The following is a 13,489-nucleotide window of genomic DNA, read 5'->3' on the forward strand; positions in this document are numbered from 1 at the left end:
TGGACATGACATGGGAGTCTGTTGGGTTGGAGGAGGCTGATGGCCGTGAAGTGTGGGTGGGGCTAATGGCGGTGGGGCGGGCCTAGTGGTGGCTGCACCTTTGCTTGAGGTCAAGGCTGCTGGGGCCCTCGGAAATGAGGGGAGCTGGAGCTCCCCAGGAAACCCTGTTGGCGTAGTGGTTGAGCTATGCTGCTAACCAAAAGGTTGGCGGTTCGAATCCACCAGGCGCTCCTTGGAAACCATATGGGGCAGTTCTACTCTGTTCAGTAGGGGCGCTATGAGTCAGAATCCACTCCATGGCAACCGGGAGCTCCCCAGGGCCGATGGGGTGTTTTCAGTCTATTCAGCCGCTTCCTTTACACATTTCTTCTGAATATTGACTTGTCCAGACTAAAAGTTCCGGGACACAGTTGATCCAAAAAGCAGCGCCATTAGTTTCATGTGCCAGAAGTGACTTAGCAAAACCAGAACTTATCTCCTCTTTAAACCCGTTGCTGTCGAGTGGATTCCTACTCACAGCGACCCTATAGGACAGATTAAAACTGCCCCATAGGGTTTCCAAGGAGCAGCTGGAGGATTTGAACTAACTACCTTTTGGTTAGCAGCCAAGCTTTTAACAACTTCCACTAGGGCTTTGTCTCCTCTTTGGTGAGCTTAAAGATTCCAACTCAGGGTGAACCCACGTGTGCACAGTAAAACTGCTCCTTAGGGTCTTCAAGACCTTTTAGAAGCAGGTGACCAGGCCTGTCTTCCAGGCGCCTGTGTGTTCCAACCGTCTACCTTTTGGCCAACAGTGGAATGTTGTGTGTGATTCTGTTCGAACTCATAGCGACCCTATGTTGTATGCCGTTGAGTCGATTCAGACCATAGGGACCCTGTGGGGTTAAGGAAATGCTTTGTTTTCAAGATATGAAAGAAAAGCAGGTAGATCTCCAAGGATACAGGGAGGAAGGACAAATGGTAGAGGTCGGAGGGAGGATCTCAGCAAGCAGTCTGACGGCCTCCAGGGCACAGTCTGTGGACTGCAGGAGAGTTAAGTGTTTAGGGTTCTTCTAACGGAGGTGGAGGGCACATCAACAAATGGAGACTTGGAATTGTCACCAGATCAGTGGGCCAAGGCCAGATTTAATTAGAGGTGGTCAACTAAAAATGTGATATTTAACTTGCTACCAAAATGGCAAGAATCAATTCCCACCTGTTACAGTTGCTGTTGGCTGCTGTAGCGTCTATCTCGACTCACAGTGACCCCATGTGACAGAGCAGAACTGCCCCGCAGGGTTTTCTATGCTGTAATTTTTATGGGAGCAGATTACCAGGTCTTTCTCCCATGGAGCCACTGGGTGGATTTGAACCACCAACATTTCCTTTAGTAGTACAGCACTTAACCGTTGTACCACTACGGCTCCTTACCTGTTAACAAAGAACTTCATAAATGATTCATATAGAAATATAAATTTCTATAAGTAAATTTCATAATTCATATAAAAACATGTTCTGAAACATTTCAAAAATGTTCATTTACTTGAAGACAATATAAAAAATTTACAATGGTTTAAAAATACATTTAAAGAAACATTTGACAACTTTTCTTGTAAAAAAAAGTATAGTAATTTAAAAATAAATGGATTATACTTGCAACAATGTCATAGAAAGCATAAAACCTTTGAGGAACAAGGACAATCTTCGTCATGACAGCGTTTACTAAATTTGATGCTTTGCAAATAGTTTAAAAATGTCATCTACAGAAATGATTTCATACTACTGAAAGCACTGAAATGAAAAATAGATATTTGGCTAATGACCAATCTGGCATGATTTAAGTGCCAACTTTCCAGTCCTATCTCTCACTAATTGTCTTTATCAACCTTAAGTGCCAATCACTTAGGCCGGGCTTTATTGTTTCTGCCCTTTGCTGACATCAGGGCCCTCCACCTAGTTGTTCCTGTCTTCACCTCACTCCCCCATATTACCCATTAATCCTATTCACTCTTGAAGGTCCAATTCAAATATCACCTCCTGGAAGAAGTCTTCGATTTTCCCACTGTAAAGAACTCTTTTTAATTGTTCATTTGTATTACAGCTATTAAAAAAAAAAAAAGTTGCTGTGGATTTAATTACCAACTGATGGAGACCTCATGTGTGTCAGAGTAGAACTGTGCTCCATAGGGTTTTCTTTTTTGAGAAAGAATGTTCATTTTTTTTTTAACTTTTTAAAAATTTAAATAAGGAGAATTCTTTCATATGGAAAGAGCTAGTACAATCACATATTTGAAAGGAGAAACAATAGGTACTGAACCTGGGTGAAAGGGCGTCCACAGGGTTTTCAATGGATGATTTTTTGGAAGTAGATTGCCAGGCCTTTCTTCCGAGGTACCTCTGGGTAGACTTGAGCTGCTAACCTTTGGGTTAGCAGCTGAGCTCTTAACTACTTGAGCCATGCAAAGATTCGTTACAGCTATTAATAATTACAGCTATTAATGCACATCTTATTTTCTTGTAAAGTTCTTGAAGGCAAGTACCATGACATTCATACTTGTATCTCCGACAGTGTCAAACACAGTTTTATCTCCCACTAAAATTCAAGTTTCACTGAAAACAAAGCCCTTGTCTATCTTGTTCATCATTGTATCCCTGGAACCTAGCACAATGCCTGGCATATAGCAGGCATGCTGTAAGTGTATTTTGAGTTAGTAATTTAAAATGTAAGTTCCATGAAGGCAGGGATCTTTATTATTCATTGAAAAATGAATACTCAACTGTTATCACCCGAATAAAGGACTTTTTGAAGACTGTGCCTTCATTACATGCAACAAAACTCTTCAATCTGTATATCTCCATAGAAGTCAGATATAAAATGGTCTTTAACCCAATTAATTCTGTGGATGTTATATCTTTCTGAAAATAAGATGCCCTCCAAAACTGCAAGAATACAATTTATAATAATCAAAATAAAATCGATGTTTACATTAAGAGCATTTTCACAAAATGGTACAGCTGTTGTGGAAAACAGTGTGGCAGTTCCTCAAAAACCTAAAAAGAGAACCACCATAGGACCCAGCAATTCCACTCCCAGGTATATACCCCAAAAACGTGAAAGCAGAGACTCGAATAGAGACTTGTACACCAGTGTTCACTGCAGCACTATTCACAACAGCCAAAAGGTAGAAACAACCTAAATGCCCATCAACAGATGAACGGATAAACAAAATATGGTACATACATGCAATGGAATACTACTCAGTCAGTAGGAGAAATGAAGTCTTGATACATGCTACCATAAGGGTGGAGCTGGAAGATATTATTCTGAGTGAAATAAGTCAATCACAAAAGAACAAATATTGTATGACTTCCCTTATATAAAAAGACAAGAAAAGGCAAACAGATAAGAACAAAGTCTTTTGGTGGTTACCAGGGGCAGGAGGGAGGGGAAAAGTGGAGGGGGTTAACAGTTATGGAAATATCGCACTGATTAAGGATAAGGTTGCAGAGCCGATTATCGTAATTGCTGCAGATTAGTTGTATACCTGCAAAAAGTTGAATTGGCAGAAGCTGTGTGACACAGCAACAACAACAACAAAAAGTAGATGCTGAGGCTGCTTATGGACAAGAAAAACCTCGCGGAATGTGGTTTCTTGGTTTGGAGGTTTAGGGTCATGGTTTCATGGGTCATCCCCGTTAATCGGCCTCGTAGCGTGTTTAGTGCTTGTGTTCTACCTGCTAGTTTGCTGCATGGTGCCTGGGGTTTTAAAAGTTTGCAAGCAGCCTTCCGAGGCAAAACAATTGTTCTCTACTTGCCTGGAGCAACAGAGGAAGAAGGAGCATCAGGAATAGAAGGAAGACATGGAATATGTTGGTAATCGCCTCCGTGAATAACTGCCTCCTTTGCCATGAGACCACAAGAACTGAATGGTGTCCAGCTACCATTACTGAACATTTTGATCAAAGACTCTATAGAAGAATCCTGATCAGAAGAGAGAAAATGTAGAACAGAATTTCAACTTCTCATGGACTCCAGACTTCCTGGAGCCATGAAGTTTGGATGAACCCCAGAAACTATTGCCCTGAGAATCTTTAAACCCTAAACCAAAAATATCCCTGAAGTGTTCTTAAAAACAGAGAATAATTTAGCTTAACTAGTAAAAAATGTCTGCCTTGAGCATTATTCTCTTTTAAGATCTATATGGGATCAAATTGACCACAGCAACTTGAAAAATTAGAAACTTCAGGAGGCAGTGAACTTATGTTAATGGGGAATAACTCAGAAGAGGAGGGTGAGAATGGCTGCACAACTCAAAGAATGTGATCAGTGTCACTAAATGGTACATATGAAGTGGCTGAACTGGTGTATGTTTTGCTGTTTATAAGCTCAACAACAACAAAATAAATAAAATTGAAAAAAAGTATTTTCTGTTTTCTTCTTTGTACTTTTCTGTGTTCTGAATTTTCTGCAATGAAAATATATTACTTTGTAATCAGAAAAAATAATAACTGCTATTTTTAAAGAATGTAAAGGATAAAATTATCTGTAAATGAATGACTAAGGAAATGTTAAGGACACAAGTTCAATCAAGGTTATTTGCGGTTAACACCAGAGAGAAAAATTGGAATGTGAAGATAATTTAAAGACCTCAAACCTAATCAGTGTGCCTGAAAAAATACTTCACAGAGGGACATGCTTAGGAAAAAAAGGGCATTGAAGATAAAGACTTTGCAGTGTTTAGCATCGTTCTTGGAAGTGTGGCACTCCAGATCTGAAACGTTGGGTGACAAATAATTTTCTTTTGATACTGAAAGAGGATCCCCTCATGAATTCAGTCAGTAAAAGTTTATTAAACACCTATTGTGTTCCATGCTCTTTGCTAACTGCTGAGTTTTCAAAGATGACCAAGATAAATCTCCTGCTCCTAAGGAGCTGATTTAATAGGAGACAAATGTATAAACAAACTGAAAAAAGTGTCATTGGTGCTCTGACAGTATCTGTAGGGTACATGGACACCGCACTTGCAGGGATCCAAATGTTAAAGTATTTCTATCTAATCTAGTGGTCACATGGGGAATGTACTAATTGCAGTACTCTTCCGCCGCACACCCCTTTTGCTAGCTAAATCCTAATCACCTCTCAGGTCCCAGCCGAGGCCCTACTTTCTCCCTTGGGCACTTCTGCTATGAGGTCCCTAGGGCCCCTGTACTTACTACAGAACAGCACTGATCATACTGTTTTGCAGTGTTTTGTTTGTCTGTTTCCTCTAGCTGATTGTCAGATCCTTAAGGAGAGGAACAAATATTAGTCTTGATGATGTGCCTGGATCACCAAAGGCTTTCACTAAGCAGTTGTTGAATGAATATAGTTTTAGAGCCTACAAAAATAGAGGACAAGATCAACATTAAGTTTATGGTGCCCCCACCAAGGAAACTGAACCAAGGAAATTCAGTTTGAAATGTCCCTCTGACCTTTGGTAGAAATTAATCCAGTTCCAATTGAGAACATAAATACTAAGGGAACATAATACCACAAAGTACCCAGAGTCTGGCTAACAGCATAAAAAGAAAACCTGCTTAGAAGTGGTGAATAGTAAGCTATTCAAACTTTTGAATAGAAGTGAAGGCCGTGGTAGAAATGGCAGCCTGGTAGTCTAATGAAATGACAGGAGTAGACAAGCTTTATGCAAATCAGCTTGGGGGGATTAGAAGAGTCATCACTCACTCATTTAACATCAAGATTAGATTAAATTTTGAATTCTATGTTAAAGAGTTCAGACGCAATATAAAAAAATACTTCAGGTATACATAGCACATGATTTAAGTTGTATTTGAATGTGATTATTCTTGCAACCAGGATGACCTAGAGTGGAGACAAACTATGGGTGATGCACAAATCCAGACAGAGCCTTTTGTGTAAGTGGGACAGGATGTGACCTATGCAAATAAGCCTTTCTTTTAATACTTCTCTGCTGGCATGTCACAAGGTCTGAAATTTCTGCCTCAGAAGTCACTCTTTTGGTTTAAGCTACTATCTTCAGAAGGCCCTTGTTAACATGCAAAAACTGTATTACTAAGCAATGGTAACATGCAACACAGTGGTAGCTCTGGCTCTCAAATCTAATCTTTTGTTCCTCCTAGGAATGAGCATGCTTAGCAAGAGAGGATACTCCTCAGCCTTCTCACAGCTAGGTGTGGCCATCACCAATGCAATGTAAGAGGAGAGATTTGCCAACTTCTATATCACTTCCTGTTATGGATTGAATTATTTCCCCCCCAAAAAATACGTTGTCACCTTAGCTAGGCCATGATTCCCAGTGTTGTGTGATTGTCCACCATTCTGTCATCTGATGTGATCTTTCTATGTGTTGTAAATCCTACCTCTATGATGTTAATGAGCTGGGATTAGTGGCAGTTATGCTAATGAGGCAGGGCTCAGTGTAAAAGATTACCCTGTGTCTTAAATCAATCTCTCTTGAGATATAAAAGAAAAGCGAGCAGAGACATGAGGACCTCCAACAAAGAAGAGCCAGGAAGGAGATGAAAATCTCCCAGACCAGGGGGAGATTGATGACAAGAACCTTCCTCCAGAGCCAAAAGAAGTGAGAAAGCTTCCCCTGTGCTGGCACCCTGAATTCAGACTTCTAGGCTACTAGACTGTGACAGAATAAATTTCTCTTTGTTAAAGCCATCCACTTGTGGTATTTCTGTTATAGCAGCACTAGATAACTAAGACACTTCCTTAAAAATAAATTGCTTGCCTTTGACTTTCTTTTCCTTCTTCCCGAGGGCTAGGAAAGAGACATGGTGGAGACTGAACTTGAACCAATGTCCTAAGCTAGGGCATGACAGTGTCTCATGATGGAAGGTCATGGGTCTCTGAATGAACTCATGAGCAGAACAACTCTGTCACCATCAATCAGCCAGCAAGTGTCATCAGGAAGAAATACATTTCTATTTTCTCTTACCCACTGGATGTTTTCTCTTCATTAAAGTATATTACATTTACCTTAATTAATATAATAGTCATGAGCATGACATAGATTGGAAAGTTAGCCATCTCTCATCTAGGGAACAGGAAGGCCCTAAAGACATAGGTCATAAGAAAAATAATAAAATGAGCTGGATTAGGGCACTCTCTGGGGAAGGTGGACTTAGATGGGCCACTGAAATGGAGGACTCTGGCTAGCCAGTTAGGGAATAGGATAAGGTCTTCTGACATCTAGATGGGGGCAAGAGGAAAAACCAATGTAAATTCTTGTGTACTTTAAAAATCTGGTAGGGATTAATCAGTTACAATAATTCTCAGAACAGTAGTAAGTGAAATAGAGAAGAGGCAGAATAGCAAGGAAGAAGTGGGTAGGAATTGATGAGGGACTTCATTATGGTGTTTAAAAAAAAAAAAGAGGAGCCAAAATCAATTCAAAGCTCAAGAGTCTAAGTACTGTGAATCATGAAACTGTGACAGTGACTGGAAGTTAGGGCAAGCTGTTGGCTGGTAACTGAACTCATTCCTCTTCATGTTAATTTTAAATTATGGTAGCCCATTAAAGGCGATATGTCCCTATAAAAATAAAGATACATAATGAAGGAGAGTTTGAGGAAAAAAAAAAGATGGTACAGCAGTCAGGATTGGAGATGTAGAATATTACCACCATCGTAAAGAAATAGCTACACTTATGGTTCTATTGCATTTTAAGCTTAAACATTACATATTTCAACTTCCATCTTGATAAAGTAGGCTCTGGTAGCAGTGTTCTATTTATTATATTCAGCATTGTCTCTTTTCACCTCGAAACTTGTTCAGAAGGCTCTCCTTGAACTACTTCATCTTTACTTTGATGTTTAGTTTTCTGGAGAAGCCTGGGGCCCAGCAAACTAATAAGCGGACGTCCAATTGGGGCTGTAATGAGGATGGCCAAAAATGCCACTGTCAACACATCCATTCCATAGTCTTCCAGCTGTGTATCTCCATATGATCTTGCTGTGTCCAAAGCCACAGATCCTAACGCAACCTATAAAAGTTTAAGGGTAAAGTAGGGAATATGGAAAGACAAGCATATACAACAAAGGTGAATTAATCATTAGCCAAAACAAACAAACAAACAAACAAAAAAAACAGTACTTTTGTTCAACTAACAAAGTTCTATTTAGTCTTCTTTCAAAGTGTACTGCAGTTGGTTTTGATTATCTGACAGACTGATGAATCATACACACTTATATGCATAAGGCAGGATTACATAAATATCAGGCAAATGAATTTCATAACACTAGGCAGATACAGACTCACAATATCAATTACAACCTAACATGAAGTTCTGTATACTAAATTTCTCCTCATTAAAGATGAATGTTACTGGTTGCCTCATTCTTTTATCTTTAGAAATCTGGAATTAAGAAAAAATAAGTGGAAAAAATGGAGTGATACTTATTGGAAGATGGTAAAGGTTTAGATTCGGGCTAAAAATGTAAGAGTATGTACTGCTTTAGAGGCTAAACTAATTGTTAAACATCATGAAACATGAAAGTGGTAGGTACCTTCAGGAACTTGAAGTTAATCTTATTAGGTATTTAGGAAATTTTGCCTAAGGAGTTGGTGAAATGTTTATTTAGAATTTATCTAAGTATTATGAAAATTCTCATTTTCTTTTAGAGGCAAAGTGCAGTATTATCAATTCACATGGGAAAAATTTATCAATTGATATGATTATCTCTTTATCCCACAGAGCACAACACAGCCTCTAAGACAATCAAACAGATAAGAAAATATCGAGAGCATCAGATACAATGGCAGAGATTAGTAGCTGCTCACAAATATCTGAATGTTCCTTTTCTGTAACAGAGCTGCTGAGTTTTAGCTGGTCATAGAGCTGGCCAAGTAGTAACTTTTTTTTCCAGTCTCATTTGCAAGTAGATGTGACTATGTATGTAAACTCTGCCACTGAGAGGTGAGCAGAAATGATAAGTGCAACATGTAGACTGTACTCTGAAAAGGAATAGACAAGCATGTCCCTTATTTCTTCCCTCTTTCCGCTGGACAGGAAATTGTGAGAGTTGGAATTGTTACCTTGGACCCATGGATGGAAGGCACATGCTGAGGGTGGCAGTTACCCTCTCAGCTCTGAAATGCCTATGCTGGGCTACTGGTGAGAGAGACAGAAAAATCTCATTTAGTCCCTGGATTTGGGGGCTGTTTGTTACTGCAGCTTACCTGTACCCTAACTAATTCAACATTTCATGGATTCCTGGCAAGAACTGTACACACTACAAAATATATTTTCAGTTCTCTCTGTAGGTATACGTGTATGTGTATGTGTATGTTTTGGGATTTGTATTGGCTGGTGTTTTGGATTGAATTCTGTCACCCAAAAATACGTGTTGTAAGTCCTAACCCCTAGAGAAGTTATAATCCCATTTACGAATGGATATTCTTTGTTACATTAATGAGACAGTAATAGTGTAAATGTGTCTTAAGTTAATCTCTTTTGAGATATAAAGGAGCAGACGAAGCAAGCGCAGTTTGGGGAAGACAGATGTCACACCACATGAGATCTCCAAGGAACCAATTAACAGAAGTAGAAAAAAATGCGAGGACCTTCCCTCAGAGCCAATAGAAAGAGAAAGCCTTCCCCCGGAGCCAGCACCCTGAATACAGACTTCTAGTTTCATAAACAGTGAGAAAATCAATTTCTGTTCGTTAAAGCAACCCACTTGCGGTATTTCTGTTATAGTAGCACTAGATGACGAAGACAGCTGGGTTCTGATGTAAAATATATTTCTTATAGTAGGCCACAGACTAAAAAGTTTGAGAAACACTGATATAGAAAAATATATATAAGAAAGTCTTGTTTCTTGTGCAGTGGCAAAAAAAGAAAAAAATTTTTTTAGCACAAAACAGAACATTATCCAATATATCCTGGATATTTTTCCTTATTTTACACTATGCTTTCACGGTAGCAAAGTGCCCTTTTTCAAATTTTAACATTTTATAACAAATTGTTCATACCAAAGCTACTAGAATCGTTGTTTTGATATTTACCTGCTAAAGTTACCGGAAGTCATGTGAGAGCTAGAAACACTCTGAGGGAAAAACTATCCTCTTTACTGTATTACATTAATCTCACAGTGCTCTTAACCACTATGTCTCAGACATCTTTGAAAATCTGATGGAAAAAGGAGAAACTTCTCTGGAATAATGCCCATGCCTACAGCCACACAAAATCTAGTACATAATTACAGAGCATACACATTCTCCAAAACAAAACAAAAAAACTCGTTGCTGTTGAGCCAATTCCAACTCATAGTGACTCTATAGAACGGAGTAGAAGTGCCCCATAGGGTTTCCCAGGAGTGGCTAGTAGATTCGAACTGCTGACCTTTTGGTTAGCAGCCAAGCTCTTAACCACCCTGAGCAAATTAACAACAACTAATTTTTAATTCCATAAACATAGAAATTTGTATACTTAAACAACTGCAGAAAATCATAGTCTATACAGTTCTAATTTAGTTAGCAATTGTAAGTATTCTAACAAATGCATGATCAACAATTTCAAGCACCTATCTCTAAGTGCTTTCATAATCACTTGCTCATTAGAGTACACAAATGTCAAGCAGATGCAACACTTGGAAGGAGGTTAAACTTGTTTACATAATTTGAAATCAACTAATAATCTAGAAAATCAATAAAGCATTTTCTGAGTGTTTTCAATAAATCTTCTTTTCTCCATTATACATAAAATCTAGCCAAGCATCATTGAACATTAATTATATTGACATTGAAATATCTTCAACCACTAAAATGGGCCATGCTATTTCTGTTTCACTCTCTTCTTGGGATACTGAAATGAAAAGAGGTAAGAAATATCTCTCTGGATTATATAGAGAGCTATGACTGGTAAAAATTCAAACCCTTCTCTTCTGCTACTACTGCTTTCTAGTAGAGTAGGGATTTATTACATTTTTAGTTGTACCCTAGTGATATAAAAAAAAAAATTAAGTAAGGAATCAATATACTAAAGATAAAACTTTTGAAGAGTAGATTAATAAAACTATTTTCATAAATCAAACTTCAAGCAATTATTTTCACCAAACCTAAATATGCTCTCTCATTCAATATTTCAAGGTATAATATAGAAATAGAAGTTAAAACACTAAGCCATCCTATCTATCATTACCTGCATTGTGGCCTTAGGAAGCCATGCAAAAGAAATAAATATCTTTTCCTTTATGTTAAAACCAGCGAAACACACCATCAGAAATGCAGTCAAAATTCGCATCAATACTGCAACGCCCAGGGTGGCAACACAAAGGCCTGTAAGAAAAACTCAATTCTTGTAAATAATGGAACACTGGGGGAGAAACTGCATGTCATGGTTACTGATTCAAAACACTACCAACAGAAATAATGAAATAACATTACAAAATGAAAAATATAAAAATAGTTAGGCGTAACTTACCAAAAAATCAATATTAAGGACCAATCAGATTACTTGTTTAAAATAAGATGTTTTCCCTAGATTAAAACTAGAAATTAATTAAACATATTTGAATTTCTACAAAGGAGGTATGAATGTTATATCTCTTATGCTTTATAGCATGAACCACACTTTCTTCCATATGTTTATTTAACAAGAATTTATTAAGTGATAATTATGCAAGACAGGTTTTGAACTGGTCACTGGGTACACAAACATGTATAATGTACAGACTCTGCCTTCATGAGCATCAAAGTCAGAGGAAGACAAAAATATAAACAATGAATTCACATACCATGTGGTAAGTGCAGTATAAACAAACCAATATGAAGGCATAGAAGAGGGAAAAACTAACATTTTCATCAAGGAAGTTTACAAATCTTTATAAAGTAAAAGACCAGAAGTGCTATGCAAAATATTTATCAGCCAATCAGAAGGAGCTGGCTGTGCAATGACCAATGAGAATGGGCACTGGCAGTACACAACTGTTTCACCATATTGGTGTATACTAACAGCAGGTTAGCCCTGGATGATATACAGCTACTTAATTCAGCTGTTTAGAAACCATTATGATGAAGAAAATTTCATCCTCATTTGTAAAATAAGGGATTTTGACAAGTGCAGCTACAGGCTACTGAACCTGATAAAGGTACAGCTAAGGTGACTAATAAGTAATAAGGTGATTTTTTTTTAAAGTAACATTTGTTGAGAGTTTACTCTGTGCCGGTTATGTGCTAAGCTTTACACGCACAATTTTACTTAACCCACACAACCTGTGGCTTAGGGGCTACTATTATTCTCATTTTACAGTTGAAAAAAAAAAGAAAGAAGTTCAAAGAGTATAAATAACTTTTCCAAGTTCAAAGGGCTGGGAAAACCCCAGAGAGACATTGCTGGATGATCTGCTGTGAATGTGTAATAGGGTTTCTTTATGGGAAGATTTTGTGGCTCTTTGTTGAAGTGTATTTCTTTCAGGTTGGTAGGTATTCAAAAGCATATGTTGCCTGAATTACAAGATACAAAAGAGATGGCATCATTCCCAGATGGGAACACTGAAGGAGGAGCAGGTTTGGGGACAGGATGATGAGTGAGTTTTAGATATATTGAGTTTAATTTAGAGATAAATATTTTGGAATTACATAGTTTATAAATTAAGCCATTGGAAGTTCTGAGAAGTGATATAGAGTGAGAAAAGTAGGTGCTTTGGCAAGATCTTTAAAGAAGAGCAATGTTTAAACCATGTATAGTGTAAAGTTGAATATAAAGGGCGCTGGAAAATATGATGTTTCAGAATTCAACCTAAAAGAATTTTAAAGAGGTCAATAGCATCAAATGCTGCTGAGCGGTCAACTAAAATAAAGACTGGAAAGCATTCATTGGATTTAGCAATATAACCTTAGTGAGCAAGGTCGGTTCTGTGATGAGGCAGAAGCTGCACTGAAGTGTATTGAGAAAGTGAATGGGAGCTGAAGTGGAAAAGGGGAATGTAGTTACCTCTTTTAAAAAGTCTGAAAGAAGAAGAGAAACTAGTGTGGTAGGTGGGGGAGGGGGGAGGGCGTGGGTAAAATGGAAGAAGGATAAATTGGGGGAAGGCAAATGGAGAAAGGATATATATTTGTTAAGACAGAAATGATTAGAGTCTGTTTAAATTCTGAAGAGGAAGAAACTGAGATAAGGGTGTTTGAAGGTGTATAAGCAAAAGGGAAGGATTGTTCTCTGAGATTCAGAAGGAGGTGGCAGAGGATGGGGTCCCTAGTATGGATGGAAAAATATTGTGGTGGGAGTAAAGGATGAAATCATAAGGATATGTTCAAATTAATATTCAAGTGTTATGCTATGAATCAAGAGAGCATTAATATGATGACTCGAATGTATGGATGAATAAAAGAATGGATGAATCGACAGACATTTCTATTCCATGGGCACATAGTATAGAAGTGACTAGCTGTTTTAAACTTCTGGCCCTTAGAACAGTTTAAATGAACAATAACATTATCATTGGAAGAAAAAGTTTAAAGCCTGTAATCTCTTGATAG

At 38.0% G+C, this 13,489-nt stretch overlaps 1 protein-coding gene across 1 annotated transcript in view; it reads right to left on the reverse strand.

The window, feature by feature from the left end:
• Positions 1-7,548: 7,548 nt before the first annotated feature.
• Positions 7,549-13,489, reverse strand: part of LOC101352376 (sodium/hydrogen exchanger 9B2-like) — a 29,309-nt gene continuing 23,368 nt past the window's right edge. Inside the window, exons 8-9 of the mRNA XM_023734708.1 lie at positions 11,154-11,290; positions 7,549-7,994 (exon numbers count right to left, since the gene is read on the reverse strand). Coding sequence (XP_023590476.1) covers positions 7,767-7,994; positions 11,154-11,290 — 365 coding nt within the window. The 3' untranslated portion in view covers positions 7,549-7,766. The remainder of the gene's footprint in view (positions 7,995-11,153; positions 11,291-13,489) is intronic.

Source organism: Trichechus manatus, unplaced genomic scaffold (genome assembly GCF_000243295.1).
Source record: "Trichechus manatus latirostris isolate Lorelei unplaced genomic scaffold, TriManLat1.0 scaffold00071, whole genome shotgun sequence".
Taxonomy (NCBI): domain Eukaryota; kingdom Metazoa; phylum Chordata; class Mammalia; order Sirenia; family Trichechidae; genus Trichechus; species Trichechus manatus.